Below are 15740 nucleotides of genomic sequence, written 5' to 3' on the forward strand. Positions count from 1 at the left end.
TTTTTAAAGTCTTCTACATGAGTAGCAAAGGATTTGCTCTTCCCTCTAGTGGATTCATAGTGTATTTCAGTCTCTGGCCTTGACATTGAATCCGAACTTTAGAGCCGGGGAAAACGTGATAGTCATCTGAGCCCGCCCTTCAGTGCACGTGCCGGGCGATGCCGACAGTCCAGGTGAACTGTCTGCAGACGCCCAGCTCCTCAGACCAAGTCAAGGCTAGAGCCTGGCCTACTGCCTCAGCCCACTCTGTCCACTAACTTGGTATAATGCCAGTCCTTTTCCCGATTAATCTGTTCAGCGCTCTAAGGAGAAAAGTTAGTATCGTTCACGTTGGAGCACAATCGAGAGCGTTTGCAACTAATCGTGGCAATTCTAAATGTCATCCGTGCGTGATCGTGATCGATCGCCTGTTTTGCTCCCGTGAGGCCCGAGAATGTTAAACTGTCAACGCTATTGGGTGGTGACCGTCTTGCTGAATTTAGACTAATTTATACCTTAGTGATAATACAGACTTAAAGGAATATGAGGTTCCAGGTTCCTCGTCATTTTTCATTTCTAAAACTCAGATGCATCTAGACGTACCAGTCAGAATATTAGCTCCTGTGGTATAGTTATGAAGACTTGGCTATTCCAAATTTAAAACCTGGTGGACCTCCCCTAAAGTCACGTTGGCCACAGGGGCCCTGATCTCCTGAAGCCATTTGGGAATGTTGCATTTATGTTAAAAGGCAGAGCCTTCAAATGCAGAAAAAGACTTTTCGTTTGGACAGAATTGAAGTAATCCTGCAGCTTCGAGGTAAAGATAAATCTATGACCATCACAATGGGCGACTCTGTATTTCCTTCCCAACAGCAACTGCCCCCACACGTGCGCATCTGGGATTCTGTGACGCTGAACACACTGCATGTCATTGGAGTTGGGTTTTTTGACCGAGCCGTTACCTGTATCGCGTTCTCAAAATCTGTAAGTATGGGCCCTGCGGGTACTGGTGTCCTCGTCCCCAGGGAGGAGAGAATCAGCTCAAGGTTGAAGAGGGAGGAGGTTAACATGCTCCGTAGCCGCCTGGGTGCGTGCACAGATTTGCATGATGAAACTGTCCCGCGTCCCAGGTCCCCTCATTCAGAGGTCACACACACCCCCTCGGGTCGCACACGTGATGGGCAGAGGCCCTGCAACACCGGCTGCGTGTTCCTTGGGGCAGTTTTGCCGGCTCTGGCCTTGAATTTCACCTGCCCCTTGGTAGGCGGCCCCGGTGTGCCTCCGTCATTCCCACACGGGCTGCCTGTCCCTAAGCAGGAGTTGGAGGGAACTCATGGTCTCCCAGGCCCCTCAGGATGTGCCCATGCGACAGATCCACCCTATAAGCCGCCGTTTCAGAAACTTAACATTCACACACACGTGCACGTGCTCACAACAGAGCACCACAAGCCTCAGCCCCGGAGGCTTTGCTCCCGCACAGCCTCCCGGCCTATGTTTGTCACACACGTGTGCTGCACGTGCCGTGGGCACCGGCTCCTCCAGGAGGGGGTCCTGCAGCCCCTTCACAGGCTGGTCTTAATAGAACTGATGAGGCAGGGCCACCCCCGACCCCTCTCTGCTGCTCCTGTCCCTCCATCACCCCACATCCACCTGCCCTCCCCTGGGGACCAGGGAAGCAGGTCCCCAAAGTGGTGCCTATGTATTCTTTGGCCAAAATGGACTCCTTATTAAAAATAAAATTAATGTTGATCTTTAATGACTTTTAACCTATTTTATTCTCAAATGTAGTCTTCCTGTGAATGCCTTTTCTCTTCCAGAATGGAGGAAGCAATCTCTGCGCCGTGGATGACTCCAACGAGCACGTACTGTCCGTGTGGGACTGGCAGAAAGGAGAACGGCTGGCCGACGCAAAGGTCTCTCTCCAAGTCTCGTGCTGGGCTGTGTTATAATTTCCCATTTTGGAGCCCTCTCCTTCCAGCTGCCTCCCGGGTCCCTTTCCTGCTTCTGAGTGGGCCAGTGGGCTCCCCATTCCCGACGCGGTCCCCAGGCGTGACGCGTGACCTGAGATTCCCTGACCCCCCGCCCACCTCCCCTCCCAGGGTGCCGTTCCCGAGCCCTGGTGGGGTTTCTTCCTCTCGTCATGGTATCTGTGAGGTTGTTTTCTTCCTCATTTGACAGCCCCTACCCTTTTCATCCACTCCATCGTTTGCTGTTCTCTGCTGCTTCGTTTCATTCAGCAAACGTGCCCTTTCTTATTGTCGAAGGGGGCACTGCACCTGTGATAAGTGAGACGTGCCCACTGCCCAGCCGGGGAGGGGACAGGTCCGAAGCAGCTGAGGGCTGAGGGACAGGGCAGCACAGCCGGCACGGGGCTTGTCCAAAGCTGAGTAGCCTCAGGAAAGGCGAGCCAGATCCCAGGCCCTCCCAGGGCGACTCTTCCTGTGGGGTGTGCCGGGGCTTCCCTTTATGGTCCCTTTTTTGAAGCTTTCTTATGTCTTCCTCCCATTCACATCATGAACGGATCCCAGTTTTTGCAGAACTGACTTTGGATTTCTCATCCTGTCATCTGTTAACCTTAGATCACCTTCCTTCCCTAACATTAGGATTACCATCAGATCACCGTACCTTTCTCTCTTGGGTGTCCGGGATGTGGGGGTCTGTATTCTAATCCGGCACCTTTCCTAACACCTGTTTTCATGCTAGAGGCACGCCTTCTCATATTCTGGTCACGTGTTTCAGTTCTGGCTCTGCTGCTGGGTTGGAAGTAAACAGAGGCAAGTTGTTACCCAGGTTTAAGAGCATGTAACTGAGTTTCAAGCAGAAGAAACAGTCAGGGTCGGAGTTGACAAAGTGGCACCAAGAAAGCCAGACCCCCAACCCTAGAACCCCAGCTTGGTCACGAGACCACCAGCAGAATGCTAGGAATTAAAGCGGGAAGGAATCCCGGGGCAAACAGGGCGGCCAGAGTCAGCCAGGAGCGATGGAGCTGTGTGCAATCCAGATTCCTGGGCCCCTCCCAGAGATTCCAGGCACTAGATGGGGATGAGGCCTGACATCTGCATTTTAACACACATCAGGCGATTCTGTTGTTCAGCCACGGCTGGGAATCTGAGACGGGAAGGAAGATGAGAGCAGATTCTTGTGGTTTTTGAGTCTCCACCCACCCCTAACCCAGCCCTTCAGCAAAAGTGTGCTGTGTGCCAGCTCTGTGTGAGGTCCTGTGGGGGGCCCTGCACAGACAGAGGACCTGTGGTCCCCGTCCTCAGGGCTACTGTCCAGTGGGGGAGACAGACAAGGAGAAGTTAAGGCATGCAGCAAACATACACTGCGTGTTCACGGAAGATGAGTTCAAGGGGGAGAAAAATCAAAAGGCATAGTGCTTAACCTGAATGAGTTATTTATTTGTGGTTCCCATGTTATTTATTTTCTTGAGTGTCCTAAGAGATTTGAGACATTTGATTCTCCTGTTTTGCTCAAAGTGTTCTAACGAAGCTGTATTTGCTGCGGATTTCCACCCCACGGACACGAATATAATAGTTACTTGTGGAAAATCACATCTCTACTTTTGGACCTTAGAAGGAAACTCCCTTATTAAGAAGCAAGGACTGTTCGAGGTAACGTCAAGTCACACTTGTTTTATTCTTCCCTGAGTGGTGCGTGTGATCAGCTCGCTTCTAAGGGAGCTTAGAATTTGTTTTAATTGGCAAATGTGCAAGTGTCTCTGGGGGAGGTAGCAATAACGACTATTCCCGCGGATTCCTAACAGAATTGGGGAGCTCCCTGTGTCTCTGTTGGTAACGTTGGTCATGCCAAGAAGGAAGGATGGACCAACACAGGGAGAAGCTCAGGGAAGGATGCCCTGGGGGCAGGGCAACCCCCTCCCGCCACAGGGTGGTTGCAAAGAACCACCAAGAAGACGCTCAGGCCTTGTCAGTACCAGGGACAGCGCCTCCTTCCCTACGGGGCCTTTCCCTGCACGGAGTCGGGACCGCGTTATTCTGGTGCCAGGGCCCTGTTCCTAAAGCTCTAGTCATGACAACCCGGCCCGCCCCACAGCCCTTCCAGCCCCCTCCTCTGCTCCAACTGTCTGCAGCTTTATAATTACCAGAAATGTCTCTATTTTAGAGCAGGTAACCTCACGGCCTAAGTTATGTCACGGGGGATAAAAACGAAAGGCATATGGTGGAGTAGCAGAAGCTAACACTATGCGGCTTAGGAGTACTGTGATTCTGGGTGTTATTCATACAAAGAAGGGGATGTCTTGACTAAATGTGTACATATGTTTACAACATTTTGCAGAAGCAAGAAAAGCCAAAGTTTGTCCTCTGCGTGACTTTTTCTGAAAATGGCGACACCATTACTGGAGATTCAAGTGGCAACATCTTGGTGTGGGGAAAAGGTAACACGTGATTGTTCCCAGAGCACACACTTCTAGGGGGATGTTATAAGAAGTCAAACGTGACTTCTCTAAGAACTGTCTATTAATATAATCGATAGGATTACGGTAAAATCCCAAGTTTTTTAGGTACATACATACATGCGAAACTTGAAACCTTAAGACTAGAACAGATGAAAACAAGAATAGTCACTTTCTATCATTACAAAAAGGTCTTTAAGCCCAGAACAGGTTGATGGAATAGCTTTATTAGGAGATTAGGAGATCTCTTAACAGAGTATAATGAAGAAGCTATCAACGACTATTTATTGAGCTGTAAAATAAATAAATTTCTGGTCCATATGGCCTCTGGGAGACAGCTGTTGAGAACCAATCACATGCAGGGCAGTGTGCTAGACAAGGAAAGGAAAAACACACCATCCCTGCCCTTAAAGGACTTAGAGTTTGGGTTGGGGTGAAGGTGGGAAGAGACCCATGGATGTGATTTCAGACTAATGTGGCAACTCCTCTAGTATCCGTACTATTGTGGGGGCAAGTCTTCACACATCGCTCCATTTCAGCCTTAGCACGATCCTGAGGGGTGAGCGGGAGCCCCATTACACAAAGGGGAAACCGAGGGGTCGGGTCACTGAGTCACTCGTCGAGTGACACAGAGCACATTAAACTCAAGTCCCTGTTTTCCGCCATGTGGAATCCCGCCATGCTCTCTCCGTCCTGTTCTTCCTTCTGGCATGTTCTCCTGAACTGTAAAGTAACCCAGGGCATGCTTTTCTGGTGCTTGGTGAGCTTCTAGAAATTGCGTCCCCTGGAGATTCGCACTGCAGAGGTGTCCTAACCAACAGGATCGTTTTAAAACAAAAACGAGATGCGAGGGAGAGAGGCAAGTGTCTTGATAACGTACTGAGGACGGTTTTCTTGGTGTGTTTAGGTACAAATCGGATAAGCTATGCAGTTCAAGGGGCCCACGAGGGTGGCATTTTTGCACTTTGTATGTTAAGGGACGGCACACTGGTGTCGGGAGGAGGGAAAGACCGAAAGCTCATTTCTTGGAACGGAAACTATCAGAAACTTCGTAAAACTGAGGTAAGACAGCAAGCAGCAGTATCGAAATTCACTTTGAACCTAAAACTGCTCTGTTAACCAGTTTCCTTGTTCGTTTGAAATCTTTAGCTTATAGTTTTGAAAATGGCTTAGATAAAATTTTATTAAATGGGGTAACATTATAAACTTTTTTTAATGTTTATTTTTGAGAGACAGAGCATGAGCAGGGGAGGGGCAGTGAGAGAGAGGGAGACACAGAATCTGAAGCAGGTTGCAGCCTCTGTGCCCCGAGGCGGGGCTCGAACTCCGGAACCGCGAGGTCATGACCTGAGCTGAAGTCAGACGCTTAACCGACTGAGCCACCCAGGAGCCCCAAATGGGGTAACATTATATTAAAGTCATGGAGGCAGTTTAAGTGTAACAACTAAAATGGAATTAGGTTTATAAAAATTTGGGTTATAATGTGTTTGACGTTTAGAATGTCTTTATAATTGGACGGCCTCACTTTTCCAAGGGAATATTATCCATGTTATGATTTTTCATTAAGATCTTTCTTCGCTTTCCACTTTAATTTCTGGGTGTTACTTTGGAGACATTGTCACTAGTATTTACTGAGTATTTACTTTGTACGTGGCTGAGGGCCGACACGTTCTCTAAAGCTCTAACTCCTTTTAGTATCTACTTTACCTCCTCATTACGTGGCCAGCAGCCCTACACACCAGTAGGAGCCCCAGACAAGAAATTTAATGTGCCTTCCACACCCTCACAGAATTTTCTGTCTCAATGAGCTCCGGGAAATTATGAGCAGGCAGACATTAAGGTCGGCATCATTCTGAAGGTTGATGGTCTTTATCCCCAGAGTAGAATGGACACATTCTAGAACTTTTCCAACTTCTTTTTTCTTTTTTAATTTTTTTAATGTTTAGTTTTGAGACAGAGAGAGACAGATTGTGAGCGGGGGAGGGGCAGAGAGAGCGAGGGAGACACAGAATCTGAAGCAGGCTCCAGGCTCCCAGCTGTCAGCACAGAGCCTGATGTGGGTCTTGAACCCACGGACTGTGCGATCGTGACCTGAGCCAAAGTCAGACACTTAACTGACTGAACCACCCAGTTAATTTTTTTTAATGACATAAAACATTTTTTCAAATGACATAAAATTCATACCACATAAAATTAGCCATTTTATTTTTAATGTTTTTTTAATTTATTTTTTAATGTTTATTATTTTGAGAGAGACAGAGTACCAGCGGGGGAGGGGCAGAGAGCGAGGGAGACACAGAATCCGAAGCAGGATCCAGGCTCTGAGCCGTCAGCACAGAGCCTGACACGGGGCTCGAACTCACGACCGCGAGATCATGACCTGAGCTGAAGTCGGACCTTTAACCGACTGAGCTACCCAGGCGCCCCAAGAGTTTACCATTTTAAATTACAAATAAATTTTATGGCATGTTATTTTAGTCTTTGTTTTCCAAATTTTTACCTGCTACTGCTGTCCCAATGCCACAGCAAGAAAAGAGTGAACTAACCAGTATTATTTCTTATTTTTTAATCTTATCCAGAAAAAAAATGCTTCATTCTTTATTGTTTTTCTTTTAACAACCTTACTCTTACTGATTCTTTTAAGGTACATGCGTGTTTGGAGTTTAACAGTCAGATTGGGGGTTCTGATCATCCACTCAACAAACCCTGGCCGTGAACCTTTCTCTCCATGTTACGTGTATGGGGGGCGGGGGGAGCTGTCATGATACACAAACAGACATTTTGAATGGTGGCGCTAACGTTTCATGACATCTTCAATCTTTTCTCTTCAACGCAGATTCCAGAACAGTTTGGTCCAATCCGGACGGTGGCCGAGGGGAAGGGGGATGTGATCTTGATAGGCACAACCAGAAACTTTGTTCTGCAAGGCACCTTGTCAGGGGACTTTGCACCCATCACTCAGGTACGTTCTGGCCCAGCAGGCCCGCCTCATTTTATGTACTGTCAGAATATAACAAAGCGTCACGAGGAGGACGACATTCCTTTTTTTAGACCAACATGACCTTCCTCGGCACCAGCACTTGGGTTCCCGCCGTGACTTAGGTGGGGCAGGAAGGGAAGCCGGCGTGAAGTGTGCGTTCGCCATGGGTACCCCGCCGCCAAGGCTCCCGAGCGTTGACTGGCTGTCTCGGTCCTTTGCAGGGTCACACTGATGAGCTCTGGGGACTGGCCATCCATGCCTCAAAACCTCAATTCTTGACCTGTGGGCATGACAGGCACGCCACCCTCTGGGACGCTGTTGGCCACCGGCCCGTCTGGGACAAAATAATAGAGGTAGACTTGCACGTTACCTTCCATTTTCCTTACAACAGTTCATCTGGAACGTGTTCACTTATTATTTTTTTTTTGCGTGAAATTTTGATAGTGACGTAAAATTGTCCCAAAGTAAATGTCGCCAGGTTTACCTCCTTCGAATGGCACTGCTTTACTTGCCTCACGCGGTCTCGTCCATGTAATTCTGAAGCGTGCTGCTGAATTTTTCAACAGCAAGTTAGCCTTCCGGAGTTGGGCTTTGGGGTCTCCTGACCGCAGAGTTCCTCAACTGGCTTCCGTGCTGAGAAACCCTTGTGACGAGCCCGCGTACCGTTTACGGTGTACATTTTGAATGAGAGTGTATGCTTACGACTTAATTTATCTGTACAATTTGAGTTTGATGATGATGCTTTAGTTTTTTTTTTTGTTTTTTTTTAACGTTTATTTATTCTTGAGACAGAGAGAGACAGAGCATGAACAGGGGAGGGGCAGAGAGAGAGGGAGACACAGAATGGGAAGCAGGCTCCAGGCTCTGAGCTGTCAGCACAGAGCCCGACGTGGGGCTCGAACTCACGGACCGTGAGATCATGACCTGAGCCGAAGTCGGATGCTTAACCGACTGAGCCACCCAGGCGCCCAATGCTTTAGTTTTAAGTCCGCAACTGTGTGATCTTTGCCAAAGGAACTCAGATTACATACCAGAGTGCCGAAATACCTTTGCCCTACGTGGAACACAGCAGCGGCTACAGTTACTGAGCTCCAGGCACCGTACGTGTATTATCCTTGATCCCGGCAGCAGCCGTGGGGGGTGGTGTTACTGAATTAGAAACTGAGGCTTAGAAAAGTCAACTAGCTTGCCGTGATCACTGCCTCAGCAAGCAGCAGAGCCAGCGTTTGCACCCGGCTCGGTCTGATTCCCAAACCCGGGGTCTCCCGCCGCATGGTGCCTCAGTGAGATAAAGTACGTCCCGTGTGACCTGTGCCCTCGATGACATGGCCGGTCTGGGGACAGGGGCAGCCGCTCTGCAGACCCCACTCCTCCTTGTAGCCGCCACAGAGGTCCCGGCTTTTCCTGGCATGCCGAATTGGCACTTCCGCCCTCTTGCCCCTTAGTTTCAGAGAAGGTCACCAAGGGTCGAGAGCTGGCCGTCACCGGTGGAGCTGAGCACGGAGGTGACAGGGCCAGTGCCACTCGGAGGAAAGAGTGGGTGCGGCCCAGCCGGCAGGAGGGGCCGAAGGAAGCGTTGTCCTGTGTTGCACCTGTGCCCTGGGGGGCCTTGGGGGGACAGGTGGGGAATACCCGAGGGGGCTGCAGAGGTGACGATAACCTCCAGGCGGTGGCCGTGGGGGTCCGGGAGGGCGGCCTCCCTAGCCCCACTGGAAGCAATACCAGGTGCCTCCTCCCCCTCCCCTGACTGTTCACCCCTCAGCCTGACATAAGGGAAGGGGCTCAGAACCAGACACCTAAAAGCTCTGTGCTGAAGTCCCACCGCCTTTGCCCACTGGCCGCGTGGGTTTGGACACACCCACCTCAGGGGCTTCCTCTCCAAAACGTCCGGAGCCTGAACGAATCACACGGTAAAGCTTCACGTGGCGGGGGTGTCTCTCCATGTATCGGTGGCGGCCCCAAGCTTGGTCACGGCTCCCGCTGTGGAAGCACCATTGCCACGACAGAATCAGTCCCTTAAGAGTTTCTGGTCTCTCGTTCTCTGAGTGCATCCGGTGGTTTCTGGTGCCTCTTTCTGTCTCCACTCCCGTGGGAGCTTCTTTCTTACGCTCACTGTGCTTCACGGCCTGTCACTGCAGTCCGTTCTAACCGAGCGATGTGTAGAAAACACAGATTCAATCGAGTCACACTTTTTTTTTTTAAGATTTTACTATTTTTCAGCGACCTCTCCACCCAACGTGGAACTCTAACTTACGACCCTGAGATCGAGGGCTGCACGCTCCACCGACGGAGCCAGCCAGGCCCCCCCCGATCATGTCACTCTTTTCGTGGAGAGAAAAATAATCACGTCACTGTGTTAACGTTTTCCAGTGATCACAGCCCTTAGCGTGGTGGTGCAGCTTCCATCCTGCACTCCCATCTGCACGCTTTCCTGTCCCACCGGGAACATTCCACGTTGTAAACGCCCTGACTCTCTACCTGCTATTCCTCGAATATGCCCCCAAACTGTGTTGCTTCTCCCTCTTCGATCACGCTCTTGTCCCTTTAACACCCGATCCAAGAAAATACCGGTTGGGGTGTCCGCCTGTACCTTCGCCACCGATGATTCTCTACTGGACGACCTGGGGGATCTCTGCACCCGGAAGCCTCCACCCAGCCTCCCCATCCAACTTCGTCTAACTCTTTCTCTCCTGGGACTTGACCACTTGCTTGTCCCTCTGTCATGGACCCCATTCTACCTCGTGTCAGAGTTAGTGACGAACACGTTAGTGACAAACGCCAGATCCAAACCTGGACGTGCCTTACCCATCTTGAGATCCTTCCAGGGCTCCCGTGGTGTCCTTCCAGCGCTCCCGGCGGGCACTCGTCCAGCGTCCACTGTGGGCACTGGGCGCGCTGGCCATATTTCCAGGCAAATGAAGCGTACCATCAACAGGCCTACCGTTCAGTGTGGGGGTCAACCGAGTCCTCCTGCGAGACTTGGAGGGAGAGCGTTTACCTGTTGGCCTGTCATCTGATACCTGTAGGTCTCAAAAGATAAAAGACAGGAAGAGAACAATTCTAAAGGGATACAAATTTCGTATTATCGACGTGTGACCTTCGTCTAAGTAGGAAAGCGGTTTCGTCTCTTGGAGGGAAAGGAGACGTCTAGTTTAAATGGGACCACGTAGCCCTTTGGAAGAGCCGTGCGTGTGTGGGTGTGGGTGTGGGTGTGCGTGTGCACGCGTGTGTGTGTGAGTGTGTGTGTGTGTGTGTGTTTTCTGCAGTCGTGCTGTGTCTGGCCATCAATTTACACTTCCTTTAAAATATTTTAGGATCCAGCTCAGTCTTCTGGTTTTCATCCTTCAGGGTCTGTGGTTGCAGTTGGAACACTGACTGGGAGGTAAGTCGGCGTCGGCACAGCTCGTGCTGTCACAGTGCGTGGAAAAGAGGCCGCGGTGTGTGTTTCCCTGGGGACGGGCACGGCCTAGCTCCTGCTGTCTTCTCTCAGCTTCTAGCAACCGACCGAGGACTAAGTCACACCTCGAAAGTAACAGGACACGCAGGGGTCCTTTGCATTTGGGACGCTGGGAGACCCTTCTCCTAGAAAAGCCCCCCCCCCCGCCCCCGCCCCCGCCCCCGCCAGCCACACACACGCACGCGCTTCCCGACAGTCTGGGGGCTCCGTGGAGCTCCTCAAGCCCTGACCTGCAGGCCGCGGGAGGCACCCCAGCTCTGGAATCGGGCGAGAGAGCATTTCGAAGCGCTGGGAATTTCCCAGTGCTTTCTCTTGCCGCCCTTTCAAAACGGCAGAAACTGCCCAGATCCTGAGCCTCAGATTCAGACTCGGCTAGCACTTTTGTACCAAGCGCCTCCGACATGCCAGGCCGTTGGTCTGCGCTTGAATCCCCGCTTTGCCACTTGGCAGCAACGTGTCTCCAAGCCAGTTAAACAGCCTCTCCGAGTTGTTGCTTTTTTATGAGTTGTGACGGTATTATCTGCCTAGCCACACGGTGCTGATGACTGAAGGCGGTGTCTAGAGCACTTTATGGGCTTGCCTGGCAGGCAGGGTCGGTGGTTACGGTTATCATTGATTTAAAAGAACGCAATATTTTAAAAAAAATAAAATAAAATGCAATTTTTTTTTTTAAAAAGTGCAATATTTTGATTGCACTTTGAGACTATGTGTCATAGTATATGTACTTATTGTGGTTTAATCCAAATATGCTTGGTGGTTTCCTACCATCCTCCCTCTCTAAAAAGCAAACCCCTCAGGCTCTGTTGTGATGACTACGGAGTGTGTATAAGGAAAGAGTAACCATTCGTAAGTCACAGGTAGCTGTGTCTTAAGAGTTGGGCATTTCATAGCCAACAGAATTCTTCATGAGAATGTTTGCATACACATATGCACAGACACACACACACACACACTCACTCACTCACTCACTCCCTCCTTCCTGTTAACTCTCCCGGGGCCAGTGGATGATTCAGACTCAGCAGGCTCTGATGAATGGCTCACAGCTGGTTATCACCAGACCTGCATGCTGACTATGGCAGCAGGACAGGGGATGGTGACGGTGTCGGGATGCTCAGAATCACAGACGAGGTCCTGCGGGCGGAAGAGATGGTGCGCGGAACCTGCCCCCCCCCGCCCCGCCCCCAGATATGCCTCCCACATCTCTGGTCCAAGTGCCGGCCTTAGCACTGGATGGGACAGTTCACGGGGCTGCAGAGCAGAGCCTGGTCAGCCCCAGCCTCTCCACTTCTGACGTTCTGACCTCTGTTAACGTTAAACAGACGTTAACGGTGAATGGTTGTTGAGGACGCAAGGAATCAGAGTCGAGAAGCCAAACCCACGATCCAGGGGCCGGCCCGTCCCATTGAGTGGTGGTGGTTGGGCCCAACTAGAAGGCAGGAAAACAGTGGTGCCGCGTGGCGGGCGTGCCCGTGGAACGCACGCCACCGGGGGTCACGTCACCGAGGTTTGAAACTGCCACAGCCGGGCACCCACGGTCCTTTTCACCCCTGAGAGCCCTGCGGTCCAAGTGACTGCCCCCGCCTGAGAACACACAGGCAGGAGAGTGTGGTCATTCCACAGCTCACACTTACCGAGTACCGTGTCCTTGTCGGAGGAGACGAAGCTCGTCTGTACACGTCGTAGTTTGCTACACGGCGCAGCTGGGCCCCTGTCCTCATTTTACAGTTAAGGACCCGGAGCCCAGACCAGTCCTGCCCTTCCTCCGCTCCCTCCACCTTGCCGTCACCCGGCGGGTGCACGCCAGTGTTCACGGACGTTCAGACACCACGACGCTGTCCCAGCCCCAGCTCTGCACCCAGGCCAGGTCTCGGGCTAAACGCCCGTGCAGCCAGCCCCCTCACTGCTCCCTCTGGCCAGGCCCACCTTCCCTGCCCAGGGCTTTCCGCCCTTTTACGTGTAAGTGACAAAACTCAGACACCGAGGACCTGTCGCGACACTGGAACTGAATTGTTTCGAAGGGAAGCCAGCGTGCTGCTGCTTTCTTTAGGAAATGCTCGGGTGAAGGAACTCTCCTTTAAATAAAAGCTGGGAACAAGCATTCTTGTTGAGCAAAGAGTATTTTTCAGCAAGCCCTTAGAGTAATAGTTTTTAATAGTTGCTATCGATTGTAATAGTCTTCCTTCATCGTCTCACCAGGCGACTTATTGTGCTTTTTCTCATGTTTCCAACAGGTGGTTTGTGTTTGACACGGACACAAAAGACTTGGTCACCGTTCACACGGATGGAAATGAACAGCTCTCCGTAATGCGCTACTCCCCAGGTCAGCGTGCAGACCGCCCCGCCGTGCGGCTGCAGAAGATGTGTGAAGTTCCGTGTAGATGTCTTTTAAGGAAAAACCCTCACAAGACTCCTCAGAGCAAGTTTATACTGCACACAACTGTGGCACTCGGGTGTCCTCGTCCCCACTGTGGGTCCCTGTGCTTGGGGGTTTTTACCTCCTTACTGTGGAAAATGTCAAACGTAGGCAAAACTAGACCAGTTTGCATAATGAATCCCCCTATATTCGTGACCGGGCTGCAGAAGTTACGGACTCCCCGCCGACTTGTTCATCCAGAGCCCCACCCACCACCCCTTCCCATTTTGAAGCAGTTCCCAGACGTCTCGTCCTTTCATCGATTAATGTTGCTATATATAACCTTAAAAAGATGAAGCCTCCTTATTTTTTAAGAGCTTTATTTAGTTGTAATTTACAGACAGTACTTTACCCATAAGAGTACATTCAGTGAGTCTGGGTGAATTCATGCCGTTGTACAGCCGTAACCACAAATCAATTTAAGGACCTTTCCGGCACCCGAAAAGATCCCCCCCCCCCCCGCCCCTTAGCAATTACTCTCTACTCTCACCCCTTAGCCTTAGGCAACCACTGATCTGTTGTTCTGTTCTATATATTGCTTTTTCTGGACACTGTCATATACTACACAGCCTGTAGCATGTGGCTTCTTTTCCCTAGAATACTGTTTTCGAGATTAATTCATGTTATTATATGTGTATCGGTAGTTTATTCCTTTTTAGTTTTTTTTAAGTTTATTTTTTTGAGAGAGAAAGAGAGAGACATCGTGAGTGGGGGAAGAGCAGAGAGAGAGAGGGAGACACAGAACCTGAGCTGTCAGCACGGAGCCCGACGCGGGGCACGAACTCACGCACCGTGAGATCATGACTTGAACCAAAGTTGGACGTTTAACCGACGGAGCCACCCAGGCTCCCCAGTAGTCTATTCCTTTTCAATTGCTCGATAGAATAGATAGTATTCCATTCTGTAGACGTACCTCCGCGTGTTTATCCATCCATCAGTTAGCGGTCACATGGGTTGTTTCTGGGTTTTGGCTGTTCCGAACAGTGCCGCTGTGAACATGCATTATACGTTTCTTTGTAGCCATTTGTTTTCATTCCTCTGCGGTCAATTCCTAGGAGTAGGACTGGTGGATTGCACGGTAAATTTGCGTCTAGCATTGTATGAAGCTGTGCCAAACTGCTGTCCAGAGAGGCTGCACCGTTTTACGTTCCCGCCAGCAACGCATGAGGGTTCTGGTTTCTCCGCGTTTCCGACATCTGGTAGTGCCTGCGCCTTTTAGGACGGCCGTTCTGGTAGGGGCGGAGTAGTATCCCGACGCGGTTTGATTTTGCATCTCCCCCACCGCTGTCAAAGATGCTGAGTCTGTTTTCCTGTGTCTGCCAGTCACTGCTGTCTCTTTGGTGAAATACCTTTGCAGATATTTGGCCTGTTTTTTTAATTAGGTTGTCTTACTCTTGCATTGGAAGAGTGCTTTCTAGAGTCTATGTGGAAGTTCTTTTTTTTTTTTTTTAATTTTTTTATGTTTGTTTATTTAGTGAGAGAGAGAGCAAGCCAGGGAGGGGCAGAGAGAGAGGGAGAGAGAAATCCCAAGCAGAGCCTTGATGCGGGGCTCGAACTACCGAACCGTGAGATCGTGACCTGAGCTGAAACCAAGAGTCGGACGCTCAGCTGACTGAGCCACCCAGGGGCCCCTACGTAGAAGTTCTTTCCCAGATGCACCGGGTGCAAATATCTGCCCCCAGTGTGTGACTTGTCTTTTCATCTTCTCAAAGGGGTCTTTTGAAGCAAAAGCTTTCAATTTTGGTGAGGTCCAGTTTGCCGTGTTTTTCTCTGATGGATCGTGACTTTGCTGTCAGACTCCGGTCATGAAGCGTTTCCCTGCTGCTTTGTTTTAGAAAGGTGTTTGTTTTGGCCTTGACGTTTAGTTGATTCTTGGGTAATGCAAGAGGCAAATGTTTAATTTGTTCTGTGTGTCGTTATCCACTTGTCCCAGCACCAGTCTCTCAAAGGGCAATCCTTCCCCTGTCAGATGATCTTCACACGCCTGTCAAAAACCCTGTGTTTATCCCATGCCAGTCCTATGCGGTCTCAATGGCCGTCAGTTCGGAGTGAGTTGTTTTTTTTTTTAATGTTTATTTATTTTTGAGACAGAGAGAGAGAGAGAGACAGTGCAAGCAGGGGAGGGACAGAGAGAGAGGGAGACACCGAATCCGAACCAGGCTCCAGGCTCCGAGCTGTCAGCACAGAGCTCCAACTCATGAACCGCGAGGCCATGACCTGAGCCGAAGTCGGACTCCCAACCGACTGAGCCCCCCGGGCGCCCCGTAGTTCAGAGTGAGTTTTAAAGCTGAGCCGTTGAACTCCTCCAACTTTGCGGTGCCTTTTCAGAGTTGTTTTGGCCATTATAGGTCCTCACCATTCGTATATAAATTTTATAATCAGCTCATCCATTTCTAACTTTAAAAAGTCTGCCACTGGGGCGCCTGGGTGGCTCAGTCGGTTAAGCGTCCGACTTCAGCTCAGGTCACGATCTCACGGTCCGTGAGTTCGAGCC

The 15740-nt window shown here is 50.5% G+C and overlaps 1 protein-coding gene across 3 annotated transcripts in view; it reads left to right on the forward strand.

Annotated features, from left to right (window-relative positions):
• The window catches only part of EML1 (EMAP like 1), a 185823-nt gene that overhangs the window by 156428 nt on the left and 13655 nt on the right, over nt 1-15740 (forward strand). For all 3 annotated transcript variants that reach the window (XM_042944258.1, XM_042944256.1, XM_042944257.1), the window contains exons 9-17: nt 853-963; nt 1797-1892; nt 3459-3593; nt 4279-4378; nt 5304-5458; nt 7233-7358; nt 7598-7729; nt 10691-10758; nt 13065-13153. In XM_042944258.1, the coding sequence (XP_042800192.1) occupies nt 853-963; nt 1797-1892; nt 3459-3593; nt 4279-4378; nt 5304-5458; nt 7233-7358; nt 7598-7729; nt 10691-10758; nt 13065-13153 (1012 nt within the window). The remainder of the gene's footprint in view (nt 1-852; nt 964-1796; nt 1893-3458; nt 3594-4278; nt 4379-5303; nt 5459-7232; nt 7359-7597; nt 7730-10690; nt 10759-13064; nt 13154-15740) is intronic.

This window comes from Panthera leo, chromosome B3, assembly GCF_018350215.1.
Source record: "Panthera leo isolate Ple1 chromosome B3, P.leo_Ple1_pat1.1, whole genome shotgun sequence".
In the NCBI taxonomy this organism is placed as follows: Eukaryota; Metazoa; Chordata; class Mammalia; order Carnivora; family Felidae; genus Panthera; species Panthera leo.